This window comes from Nymphaea colorata, chromosome 3, assembly GCF_008831285.2.
Source record: "Nymphaea colorata isolate Beijing-Zhang1983 chromosome 3, ASM883128v2, whole genome shotgun sequence".
In the NCBI taxonomy this organism is placed as follows: Eukaryota; Viridiplantae; Streptophyta; class Magnoliopsida; order Nymphaeales; family Nymphaeaceae; genus Nymphaea; species Nymphaea colorata.
The window spans coordinates 6,449,422-6,462,311 of record NC_045140.1 but is presented as its reverse complement, the minus strand read 5'-3'; the positions used below and the strand labels follow the sequence as shown (position 1 = coordinate 6,462,311).

Genomic DNA, 12,890 nt, shown 5'->3' with positions numbered 1-12,890 from the left:
ATTTGTCTGTACTTCTCCATACAATAAATAGACAGGTTGAGGATCATGGAGGAGCATCATAGATTTCCCTCCTTTTCATACCCTTCATTTTCCTTTTATCGAAGAATAACTTGTCATCGATAGGTTGCAACATCATGCAGTTAAGAACATAGTTGAACCAAGGATGAATAAAAGCTGGATTTTCTCCCTCAATAAAAACAAAGATTTTGTGAGAGAATCTTCAATAATCACACGAAGAAGATATCTACTGCTACTTGACATACAACTTTGGTAGAGAAAAGCCAAAATCTATCAGCTCAGTTATCAAAGTAAACATTACCTTTCATTTCAATCTCTAGACTCTAGTTTAGCATATAACTCATACTCTTCCAATCCTAAAGAATGTCTCTCCATGCCGAGTAAGTAGCAAAGGTGATTTTACAAGTTCAAAGACTTAAAAAGTATATGGATTGGATCAAGTCCATATCCAATATGTTGCTCTCTATTAATGATGTTGTGCACTCTTGAGCCTTAAGGGCTAGCAGTGCCATGTCTTGTTATTTATCTTAACTGCTATTGCCTTTTGGTAAAAATGTGATCATTAAAGAATAACTTAGATTACAGTGTAGAATTCAATTGAAGAAGTTACCACCAAACTGTTGGAATTTTTCTCTCTCTTGCTCATTTCATCTTAGTTTTCACATTGGGTAATTCTAGTTCTTCTCAATTCTAACATGATATCCGAGCAAGACAGTGTGTTTTATCTTCATGTATAAGTTAAGGACATTGGGCTGGTTAGGTCTTTTCTTTTTTCTGTTTCCTTTCCTATTTCTTCTCCTCAATCTTTTGTTTTTTTGTCTTTATCCTTTCTAGCATGATTCTCCACTATCTTTTTTTCTAACATTTGATTGATTATCTTTTTCTTCTACATTCTCCATCTTTCTCTTCATCATGTCGTGTTTTTTTGCTGCTTTATTTTCCATCATTGTCCCATGTACACATTTATTTGTCGTCATTTTTTTGGCTTGTGAAATAATAATAATAATAATAACAATCTTGACATTAAACTAATTCAGTCATTTCTTTCTATTCTTTCTCTTTTTCTATCTTTTCTTCTTCTATCAGTACCTCCTTTTTTTCAATAAGCTGTTTTTTTATATTGTTGTTGTCATTCTATATTCATATTTAGTTTGTACCCACTATCTCTAATCTATTCTTCATATGTTTTGCTACTTTGCATTACTTGTCTACTTGTAGTATCTTACATTTCTTTAACTTTTTAACCAATTGTTTGGAAGCTTTCATTTGTTAATAGCTTCTTGTTCAAAACATTCATTTTTGTGGCAATAGAACATAATGTAAGTTTGTTCTAAGCCTTCTTGAGTCTCATTGCATTCAAAAAAAAAAAAAGAAAAAAAAAGAGTAAAAGAAAGATGAACAGAACATGCCTCTATTGTGTTGTATCAGAGATTTAATTTATTTAAAGTATTGTTTTGGATATTTTGCTACTATCCATTCTAGAGTTTTCTTCGTCATTCTAGTGTTATATCTCATGGATTACTCCAATTCATAGTCTGGCAATCTTTCTAACTCACTCGATCTTTAAGAAACTTAATAATGCGAACTACTTGACTTAGAAGAAACATATACTGTCCTTTATTTGGAGCCAAGGTTTTCTTAGTCACCTACATATAAGCAAGCCAGCCCCATTAGAGGTTATTTCACATGAGCACGAAGATAAGAAAGGGAAGACTTCCACAATGCTTCATAGGAACCATGAATATGATATGTTGAGAGAAAAGGGCCAGTTGGTTGTTGCCTACAATACTTACACCCTCTTTAATGAGATATTAGTGGAAGTTTCAAATCATGTATAGATAAAGAGCATTGAGATATGCTAGCAGATATATATTTGTAGGTCTCATAGGCATACATCATCTTCTTGAAAAGAGAATTTCAGATTACTCAGATGAGCAATGTCAATGATGGAGTATTTAGGAAATGTGAAATCCAGTTGGCTTTTGCTGGATCTACAATCAATAATTTGGATAAGAGATAAGAGATCTGTGGGCTTATTTTGGAGTATAATATGTTGGTTAACTCCCTAATGAGTCTCCCAAAGTTTCCTTCATATGAGATGAGGAGTTGCATACCAAATTGATTAAATATGATTTGATCATCAAACGTTTCTTTGAAACGTTTCTTTGAAGGTAGGATTACTACTCAGAGTGTCTCACAAGAAATATTGTCTATTAGAGTGTCCTATGGGAGAAGACAATGTTACAACAATATAGGGAGAGGAGGATAGGGTTGGGGATTAGAATTTGTGCCCATTTCCAGTCCAGCATCCATTACTACGAGATAAAGGCCTATTCCAACACGTTTTATTTGCAAAAAGAGAGAGAACATGTGAAGACAAATTGATGGTTCAATCGATAGCCTAAGAGGAAAGATCTACATGCAAACAAGGAAAAAAGGACACATTGGAGATTAAAGAGCTTCTTATCTCTACCTTAACTAAGTTAAACATGAAACAGAATGATAGTGGAATGGTATGTTGATTCAAGAGCTGCTACATATGTGAGTAGTGATGCAAGGAGCATTCTTCAACTTATTCCTTATTTTGGTAAAGGGATGATAGTCACAAGAGACGGGACTCACCATACTATTGCCCAGGTTAGAAAGTTCACCATTTGTATTGTCAAACATTCTATTCAATGTTTACCATTTCCCCAACATTAGAAAAAATATTGTATCTGTGTCAAAATTAATAGATGATAATCATGCCAAAGTTGAGTTTACTTTTTCCTCTATATGGGTCAACAAAAACCTTCACACAAGATGTTCGCTGAAGGGAAAAGAGAATGAAATATGTTCGTGTTTCAAGAATATCCAATTGTCAATATTTCTTTTAACTTGAAGCTCAAGTACAAACCTCTTGAAGAGACTCAACTTGTTCTTAGTGTGTCTAAGTGTAATAAGTCAAATGTCTAACACAGTAGGTTAGGTCACTCGGGAAGTCATTTTATTAAATGACTAGTGTCAAGTAACCTCATTCCTCATTTTGATGTTAATCTTGACATTAAAAGTGAAAGACGTTATAGTTGTCACTATGCAAGAGTAACGTCATTTTAATTTAGTTAATAAAAGAGCTTCAAATTCATTTGAAGTTGTTTGTTTTGATGTTTGGGATCCAACTCTCACTCCATCTACCTTTGAAAGCCATTATTATGTCATATTCATTGATAGTTACTTACGATATACTTGGATTTACTTTACGACGAATTAATTTAAAGGGTTTCCTATTTTCTAATGTTTCCACAATTTTGTCTCTAACCAATTTGTATCTACAATTTAATTTTTTTTCAATCTAATGGTGGTGTGAATTTGCATCTAGTGATTTTATTCAATATATTTAAAATAATGGAATAGTGAAGACAATATATCTTGTCTACATACACCCAAAAAAGTAGAATTGCAGAGTGAAAAAACATAGGCTCATTGTAGAAAATGCTATGTACATGATGCACAATACTGACCTCCCTATCAAACTATGGACTAAGATTTTTCATATTAGTGTTCACATGATAAACAAATTGCCTATGAGTATTCTTAATGACAAGTCTTTATTCTACACCCTTTATAGAATTCATTAGAATTAGAATGACTTATGGGTTTGTGTGAGTGTTTGTTGTGTTCATGTTGACATGTCATATAAGAATAAATTTCAGCACAATGTTACAAATTATAAGTTTGTTTGATATGCTGAAGACTATAAAGGATAAAAGTGTTACAATTTGAGCAGTAAAACATAAAGTTATCTCACCATATTGTCTTTGATGAGCTTAATTTTGACAATCAGAGTAGTGATAGACCAGACTTATTAAACAGAGTGGAAGTTTACCATTCATGGTTCAGTGCATTTTGCTAGTTCAAGAGATGGATGTGATGATGGGTGTGTTCAATATAATATGGAATCTCCATAGGTTGCCGATGACAATTCTTCTTCACAAGATTTCATAATGGAAGGTAGATATAAGGGGTGGTCTACGGTTGGCGTAAAAAGAACACTTAAGTTGAACATATTAGTGATACAAGTGAAGTCACACATGCTCCATTGGTCCCTATTACCAGGTAGTCTTCTTATTTGCAACATTAAATTGATAGATGAGTTAGTTACAATTAATTCTCAATGGATCTTCAAATGTTTGTACCAACTATAGAGAAGGTAGATCGAGGCTATAAATGACAAAATTGAAGTTGTTTATGAATGTGAGACATGTGATATTGTACCCAGACCTAGAGATAAAAATATTGAAAAATATTTGGAATGTAAGTGAATATGTAAAATTAAGTATAAACCTAATCAAAGTATAGAAATATATAAAACTTGCCTTGTTATAAAAGGATTTACACAACATGCATGACAAGACTATGGTGAAACTTTTAGTCATGCTATGCATATGGCGATAATTCGGGTTATTTTGACATTGTTACTGGAGCATGACTAGAAAATTAGTCAACTTGATATAAAAAATGCACTCACATGGGGATTTGACAACAAAAGTGTATATAGAGCAGCCACTTGGGTATATGGAAGGTGATTCAAGAGCGTATATGTGCAGGTTCAAGAAAACTATATATGGACTCAAACGAGCATCCATTGACAGCTGAAATTCATATGACTTTCAGATATTACAACTAGACAATCAATTGTTTATTTACAGAAAGTGTTGTGTTACAACTCTTCTCCTTATTTATGTTGATGATATTATCATTACTAGAAATTCAAACAATGATATAGATGTTGTGAAGAAACTATGAACAAGAGGTTTAAAATGAAGGAATTTTGAAACTTGAGATATTTTTTGGTGTGGAAGTTAATCGAAAGAAAAACAAAATGTTTGTCACTCAACATAAATATCTGTTTTAAAAGCCAAAATCACGCACCAGCAACACTGATTTAAATTACCCTTTGAAATGGAAGGTATTCTGATCAGACCTTATAATCATGTTAAAATATCATGCATTCAGTTTATCATGTATTTTTGTGATGACCTTGTAAATGGTATTACATATGCCATTCTGTCTAAAATATTTAACTGTTTGCAACCTGAAATTTAGCCACCAAAACAATATGGAACCTGTTCACTTGTTTTACCATTTTCCTTTCTTAAAAAAAGTCACCAATAACCTTCATAGCATCATTTCCAATTATATACTAGAACTTAAAGAATTCAATATTATACCTGTCCAGGCCTAGGGTTTTCGAATTCATCATGCTGAAAATAACTTTTTGTATCTCACACTTCAAGCCTGGTTTCATCAATTCAAAGTTTTACAGCTGACAGGGCCATTAGCCAGACTGTTCAAGGTGCAATTTTCAATACTGCAATACTTAAAGAAATCACTAAAAAATATCTTGCAGGGCTCATGTATTTGTTGAGGATCTTCTTTCTTGACTCCATCTACTTCAATCACAGTAATATTTTTTTTTTTCTTACTGATTCTTCACGTAAGAAAGGAAAATAATTGTGTTGTTGTCTCCTTCAAGCACCCTTTTTTTCTTGTTTGTTGCTTCTAAAGAAATCCTTTCATCCCTAATGCTTGATCATATTTCATCCTTGATATCTTCTCATATTCTCAATCTAACACACCCCACACCTTTTATATTTCTACCAATTCATTTTTAAGAACCTGAATTTCGCCAGCAATCTGACCCTTATGATTCCCAAGGGGAATTTACCAAAATTGAATAATGCTTGTTAATTTCCATAACAAACCCCTTCGTACAATGTGGTTAGGATGCAAGTAGACTCCCTCCAAAGTAAAAGAGAAGCATAATTTCCTTTCAATGCAATTAAGCACAACCTAGAACTGATGAACAAGAATCGCTGAAATGTTGTAGAAAAGGGTTCCATCTAACAATATTTATATCCCAAGGATAGCTAGAAGAGGTATTAGATTTCATCTCAATACACCCTTGTGACCCTTCAACTTGAGTGTCACAGTCACATCTTTTAGGGGATTAGCACCAACAAGAATCGAATAGGTCACATGTCTTCTACGCGTTTGCCTGTTTGGACATGCTAAACGATGAAATATTGTCTGTCTCTATGCAAATAACTTGTTCAGATATCTAAAATTCGAGAAATTTCTAAATCTTATGGATGCCAATAGATTAGATTTGAATCAGATGTATCCTTAACCAATCATCATTTTCAGATGTTCATTCGAATTTGATTTTAATATGAAATGAAAAAATATATTTAAACCTGATTTGAATCCAAGTTTTTAAATTTATATATGACTCTGAATCTAAATCCAAATTTTAAACCAAACCTAGTCAAGCCATTGAATATAGATATTTTTTTAAATTAAATTTAACTTGAATATAAATCCCAATCTCAAATATTTATACATGTCTAAATCTGAATTTGAATTTGGTCGAATGCCTTTCTTAATCTAAATTAAATGTGATTTCTTAAATGTTAAAATTTTGTGTATTCCGAACCGTTCGGTCGGATATGGAATTCAAATTAGGCGTCCTCCCTTCCCCAACTTCCAAACGATATCTTTTTCTTCGACCAACCGCTCACTGACTGCCTTATAAATCACCCCTTTCCCCCTTCTCCTCCACCACCACATCACCGTCCACCGCCTGTTCCGGATCTTCCCCCCTCCCCGCCCTGCAACCACCACCAACATTTTCCGACCTTCTCCTCTTCCTATTCCTTCTCCGCCACCACCGCCGGATACCGGCTACTAAAGACAAATGGATCCGGTGAGCGGGTGGGGTAACTCTCCCCTGCACCAGGTTGACGAGGAGGTGTTCGACCTGATAGAGCGAGAGAAGCGGCGCCAGAGCCATGGCATCGAGCTCATTGCTTCCGAGAACTTCACCTCCTTCGCCGTCATCCAGGCGCTTGGCAGCCCACTCACCAACAAGTACTCAGAGGGCATGCCGGGCAACCGGTACTACGGCGGGAACGAGTTCATTGACGAGCTTGAGAACCTCTGCCGCTCCCGCGCCCTCCAGGTCTTCCGTTTAGACCCTTCCAGCTGGGGCGTCAACGTCCAGCCATATTCCGGTAGCCCGGCCAATTTCGCCGCATATACCGCCCTCCTCAACCCCCACGATCGGATCATGGGACTCGACCTCCCGTCCGGCGGCCATCTCACCCACGGCTACTACACCTCTGGAGGCAAGAAGATCTCTGCCACCTCCATCTACTTCGAGAGCCTACCCTATAAGGTCGATTCCGCCACGGGGTACATCGACTACGACAAGCTGGAGGAGAAAGCCTTGGACTTCCGGCCTAAGCTCATCATTTGCGGCGGAAGCGCGTACCCGAGGGATTGGGACTACGCCAGGTTCAGGGTTATTGCCGACAAGTGCGGCGCTCTGCTGCTATGTGATATGGCGCACATCAGCGGGCTTGTGGCAGCTCAGGTATTGTTCTTGTTTCTTTGCCTTAGTGGTTCTTGTCAGTTCTGGTTGTTGCTGATTTATACATGGGGATTTGTTATTTCAAATTGCTTATCTTGGTCTTGAATGGTAGCTATCTATTTGTTGTTTGTACTCTACTTTCCTCAAACCTGATGGGATTATGGGTCTTTGAGATCGTGTTTGGGGAGATCTGAATTCATGCTTAGTTGTAGATTTGGTTCATAATGATCAATTTTGTAGTCTGTTGTTTGTGTGTTTGTTTGTTTCGTTAATGTTTTTTGCCACCATTTTCTGTATGGGACAGCTGCTCGAGAATGTTGTCCCATTAGACTTTGTAATTTAGTCTGTGTTATGGTGCTGAATTAGAGTTCTTTTCCAAAGGATGGTGTAACCTGTCTGCTTGTGCTTCCCTTTTCTAGGTTGGCGTTTTGTCATTACCTAACACTACTCTTTTATAAAAATGTTTGCTTTTAAAAATGTGTAGAAAAAGTGCAGCTACACGTATAATGGTGAGATCATGAATCCAGCTTCATGAAGGGATTTTGGACCTCGGTATTCTATATTGATCTTTCTCTGTTTATGTGACCGATATATTGCATTGAGCCTAATGGTTTAAAGCGTTTTAAAGCGTCTCTGTTGTGTTTGTGTGTGTGAAATGGAGATATTCTGTTGCTTTAGTTATAGTTAATCTGGAAATTCACATTCATTGTTGCAGGAAGCTGCCAATCCATTTGAGTACTGTGATATTGTCACGACGACCACTCACAAAAGTCTTAGGGGTCCAAGATCTGGCATGATCTTCTACAGGAAAGGCCCCAAGCCTCCAAAGAAGGGCCAGCCAGAAGGGGCAGAGTATGACTTTGAAGAGAAGATCAATTTTGCCGTTTTCCCTTCTCTACAAGGAGGTCCTCATAATCATCAGATTGCTGCATTAGCCGTGGCTTTGAAGCAAGCAATGGAGCCCGGATTCAAGGCCTATGCCAAGCAGGTCAAGGCCAATGCAGTTGCTCTAGGTAGCTACTTAGTGAACAAAGGTTACAAGCTTGTCACCGGCGGCACCGAAAACCACCTAGTCTTGTGGGATCTCCGTCCCCTTGGACTGACTGGTAATAGAGAAGATTCCATCTACATTTTTAATCATCTAATGGGTGGTAGATGGTACTTATGGTGTTGATTCCTCTCATTGTTTTACAGGCAACAAATTGGAGAAGCTCTGTGATTTATGCAACATCACTGTTAATAAGAACGCTGTTTTCGGAGACAGTAGTGCTCTGGCTCCTGGAGGCGTTCGAATTGGTGAGTGTTACCCAGAGGAAGCTGCTGTCTGTTTAGATTTTAAGGACATTTGGGTTTCATAAGAATGATAACTTTCTTTTAGAAATCTCTTAGGAAATCCAATCTTAAACATGTGAGAAGAAACATCAGATAAAATTAAAAAAAAAAGTTGCATGAGCCAAATATGTTTCGCAGCAAGTTGTTTTTCAGACTTTTGCATGAAATGGTGAAAAACATGGAAATTCTTCTGATAACATGCACTCTAAAACTTGCACTTGCAGGTACTCCTGCAATGACCTCAAGGGGGTTGGTGGAGAAAGATTTTGAACAGATAGCAGAATTCCTTCACCAGGCTGTAAGCTTCTCATTGAAAATTCAAAAGGAGCACGGCAAGCTTCTGAAGGATTTCAACAAGGGTTTGGCGGATAACAAGGACATCGATGATCTCAAGACAGCAGTCGAGAAATTTGCTGCGTCCTTTGACATGCCTGGGTTTCAAATGTCTACAATGAAATATAAGGACTAGATCACTTAGTTATAAAGCTTTACCCGCACATGCTTTCCTATCTTCAGCTTTGGTTCCCATTTCAAGGTTCTCACTAGCTTACCTGTCAATGTATCGCGCCCCCTCCCTCTTGTTGTTCACTTGTGTTGAAAGAGAACATCTCCAAGCATTCTCTCTCTCTCTCTCTCTCTCTCTCTCTCTCTGGGTGTGTGTGTGTGTGTGCGCGCATTAAGGATGTGTTTGGCGATAGTCGTTTCCTTCTCTTTACAAAGTTACTCTGGTTTCTTAGTACTACCACGACAGTGGGGTATTGAGTTCCATTCTCAAAATGGGTATCTTCCATTTTGCCAATATCTAAAGAGAACTTACACAAGCGAAATACTGGTTCCATAGGCGGCTTGAGTTTGGTTGAACTTAGAGCCGTTACTGGTTCTTTCCATGCTGACAAAAAAAAAAGGATTGAAAATTGAGCATGCCTTCTGCCTTTTAGGGTATGTCATACCTTTTGCAATCGGCCATTAGCTCGCAGCCGCGGGATTTTGGATAAACCGGACGAGGATGGCAGTTATAATAAGAAGCTCCCGGCCTTGTGCAGGGGACTGCGCCTCTGTCAAGAGACCTGTAGCTTATGTACTGCCTCTGCATCTGAAGCATCCTTCTGTTAACCTCTGTGTCCATCAGACTTTCATCCTCTGCCAGGCAGTCTCTAGCAGACCTTCCGCTGCAACCAGGCCGTTGCACCGTCCACTCAAGCAGGCTACCGCTGTCCCTCCATATTTCAGAGATGGAGAGTCCATAGCGAAGCTCTCCCAGCGTCAATGGGAGATGAATCAAGAGAAGTATGGCAGAGCAAAAGGAAGACAGGGCCTTGATCCTGGCTTTGGCCATTGGAGATTGATTATCTCAAGTAATGGAGGAATATATGGAGGAAAAAGTTGCGATTGATGTGGACATGGTGAGTGCCCTTCACTGGGCAGCAACTCTGATCTGAGATCCCGACCGATCGGATGGCAGGCAATGGTTCTTTTGGAAGAAAAGGTGTTCCACCAAATATTCTCAACGTTTTGGCATTGGTAGTGGCATCTCATGCACCGAAAACTTGCTTTTTCGAGAAACAAGCGTGCTCTGTCGATTTGGAGTACAACGGTTGACAGATAATGATGAAAAGAGATTGATTGCTTTTACAGTTTAACGATGGAGGGTGTTTGGATCATAGTTGGTTTTCACAATTGATTTTGTTGCAACAAACAATTGACGCACCTCAGTTATACTAGCTGCATAATTGCTCGAAGCGCAAAGATCACAACTGATTTTGTTAAAATGTGACTTTAATTAGTTTTCAAAAACCTAATTAGCCTTTGTGTGGATAACATGACAAAAATTAGGTTTTCACTTTTTAAAATCTAATTTTTATTCGGACGGACGGCAACCTTCCTTTTTTTTATGGTGATTTTACAAAAACAAATTTAGTTGAATACTAAATCTCACACACACACACTACAAAAAAGTGCAAAACATGATAGTTCTGGGTTTTAGCTTTTTCTGCAAACAAATAGTACCTGAGAATCCATGATAGCATTTCTCAGTGTCCACTAAAATTACATCGTTTTCCATTCACATAAACTGTCAAGCAGAAAATACATGACCAAAGGGAAACTACTCAGGCTCTAAAAGGAGACTAAATTACTGAAGTGAGATATGGTAATTTCCACATTAAATGTAACATGAGAATGAAGCCCTTTCGATACAGTGGATACATTTTACATGGTTAATCACCAGACAGACATGCTTCCACAAACTATACAGTTAAAATGCACCCTTATCATCTGCAATCTTATCATCTACAATCCGATTAGTGATCATATTTTGAATTCAATCTGCATCTGAACCGGTCGCTTTAGCAACGAGCAGAACATCTTGATGTGGTGCGGCACAGATGCTAGTTCACCCAGCCTGACTGGAGAATCAATCTGGCTAACCTTTGGGTGGGCAGGGGAAACCCACTGCCTGGCTCAAGGGTAAACCCCCCACTAACCCCTCCACAATGTTTCAACTATGTATCGGTAGCCCTCCTTTTGCAATAGAAAGAGTCGACTGCCCAACTAACTTTTAACTTGACTTTCAACTGAATATCCCACCGTGTTTTTAACCAAACCTTGGGGTCCAGGCTTTTCATCTCCTTATGAAGACATCATTCGTTGAAAACCTAGTTTTCACAAAACAACGTTTATTTGTCACCCGAATATTTTTAAAACTTGGTTTTGGGGTGTCATCCCAACAGCCCCTTGTTATTTCATGTTTGAATGCATTTGGGTTGTCCCTTTAATGGAAAAATGATTTAATATAAATAAAATTGTTGTTTTCTTATTTGAAATCCATACTTTAGATCATAGACAATTTAAACACTCTCAAATTGTCGATAGTCCATTTTGCAAGTTCTTTAGATATGCCTAGCTAGATATTTTAATGGGTGATCCATGAATGAATTTCATGTAGTTCTATATACGCTTCAGGTGCATTCCATTATACCTTTTCTGATTGATACTAGATCTTGAAGATTTGAGGTTCATAAATGTAAGATTAGACAGTTCTCTCTTTGACGGTAGGTAGATATTTTGCTAGTGTGGAGAAGTAAAACGAGAATTTTAAGTATCGAACTTGTGTCTCTCTAGCTCTACCAGTTCTCGAATGTTGGACCTTTCACTATATCAAAAGGCTAGCTGAGAAGTGGATCGTAGGTAAGTTAGATGAACTATATTTTTTTATAATGAAACTTTTGTTGCATTGACAAAAGCAAGTCATGGGCAGAACCATAGATTTTAAGAAAAAGACCATTGAACGCCCTTTAAGATCAAAACATCTACAAAGATGGTGAAATTATTTGTGGGAGATTTAATGTAGACTACCATGAGTGTTATCATGGGGGGCATCACCGTGAATGATACCTTAAAGGAATGGAGGGAAGGATAGATAGGATAGAATACTCCTTTTAATCACCCAACATTTAGGCCAACATGAGTGCATAGAAACAGAAGAAGGAATGGTGTATTAAAAGAAATAACATAAGGATGACAGTTATGTTAATGTTAAACAACAGAATCATATATTGTCCCCTCTTCCTCTACCCCCGAACACGACAATTCTCAACATTGGGCAATTCCATTGGAGAATTGTTGGACCCAGGTCTGCTTACAATGGGCTGGACCTGGAACCAGTCCCTGAGGCTTAAATTTTAATAAAAAGGAAAGTGAGTCGATAATTAGACCAGTTACCAAAATCAATGAGCGAGATTACGAAAAAGAAAGGTTTCCCTTTAACATTTAGTGAAGAAAAATCTTGAGGGATTTTCATCGTGTTGTCATTGTAGTAGTGCATCTGGATGACGATTAATATTGTTTTTCCATCTCTCCATCGAGCCCTCAAAATCAAATCGGTTTTGAGAATTCGATCAAGTGTTATTTCTTAGTTCGAGTGAGCGAGAAAGACACATCAAGACACATTGCTCGATAGAGTCAAACCTTTCACCCAACCCTCTATCCCCTTCAAGGTTAGTTGGTAGTATGGACAGTTTGTGAGCGAACCTGCTCCAAAAATAGGGGTAGCTGAGCATTAGAACTGATGTTCCACCAATCTACTGCCATTTTTTGGGCAGGTTTACGGAATACTCAGAATTGAATGTCC

At 37.6% G+C, this 12,890-nt stretch overlaps 2 protein-coding genes across 2 annotated transcripts; one reads left to right on the top strand and one right to left on the bottom strand.

Annotated features, from left to right (window-relative positions):
• Window positions 1–6,567: 6,567 nt before the first annotated feature.
• On the top strand, window positions 6,568–9,387 carry LOC116251372 (serine hydroxymethyltransferase 4-like). Its single transcript, XM_031625591.2, has 4 exons — window positions 6,568–7,432; window positions 8,145–8,535; window positions 8,624–8,725; window positions 8,986–9,387. The coding sequence occupies exons 1-4, from the start codon at window positions 6,755–6,757 to the stop codon at window positions 9,228–9,230; spliced, it is 1,416 nt and encodes a 471-aa protein (XP_031481451.1). The 5' UTR covers window positions 6,568–6,754; the 3' UTR covers window positions 9,231–9,387.
• Window positions 9,388–9,574: 187 nt separating this feature from the next.
• On the bottom strand, window positions 9,575–10,097 carry LOC116251373 (protein RALF-like 22). Its single transcript, XM_050076597.1, has 2 exons — window positions 9,712–10,097; window positions 9,575–9,650 (listed from the first exon to the last, which is right to left on the bottom strand). The coding sequence occupies exons 1-2, from the start codon at window positions 10,095–10,097 to the stop codon at window positions 9,575–9,577; spliced, it is 462 nt and encodes a 153-aa protein (XP_049932554.1).
• Window positions 10,098–12,890: the final 2,793 nt, after the last annotated feature.

Bases quoted from the DNA above. Each gene is read 5' to 3' on its own strand.
- LOC116251372 (XM_031625591.2), top strand. From the start codon at position 6,755: ATGGATCCGGTGAGCGGGTGGGGTAACTCTCCCCTGCACCAGGTTGAC. The intron at 7,433-8,144 runs GTATTGTTCTTG...TCATTGTTGCAG, and splicing joins GCGGGCTTGTGGCAGCTCAG to GAAGCTGCCAATCCATTTGA. The intron at 8,536-8,623 runs GTAATAGAGAAG...ATTGTTTTACAG, and splicing joins CCGTCCCCTTGGACTGACTG to GCAACAAATTGGAGAAGCTC.
- LOC116251373 (XM_050076597.1), bottom strand. From the start codon at position 10,097: ATGGCCAAAGCCAGGATCAAGGCCCTGTCTTCCTTTTGCTCTGCCATA. The intron at 9,651-9,711 runs GTATGACATACC...TTTTTTTGTCAG, and splicing joins CTAATGGCCGATTGCAAAAG to CATGGAAAGAACCAGTAACG.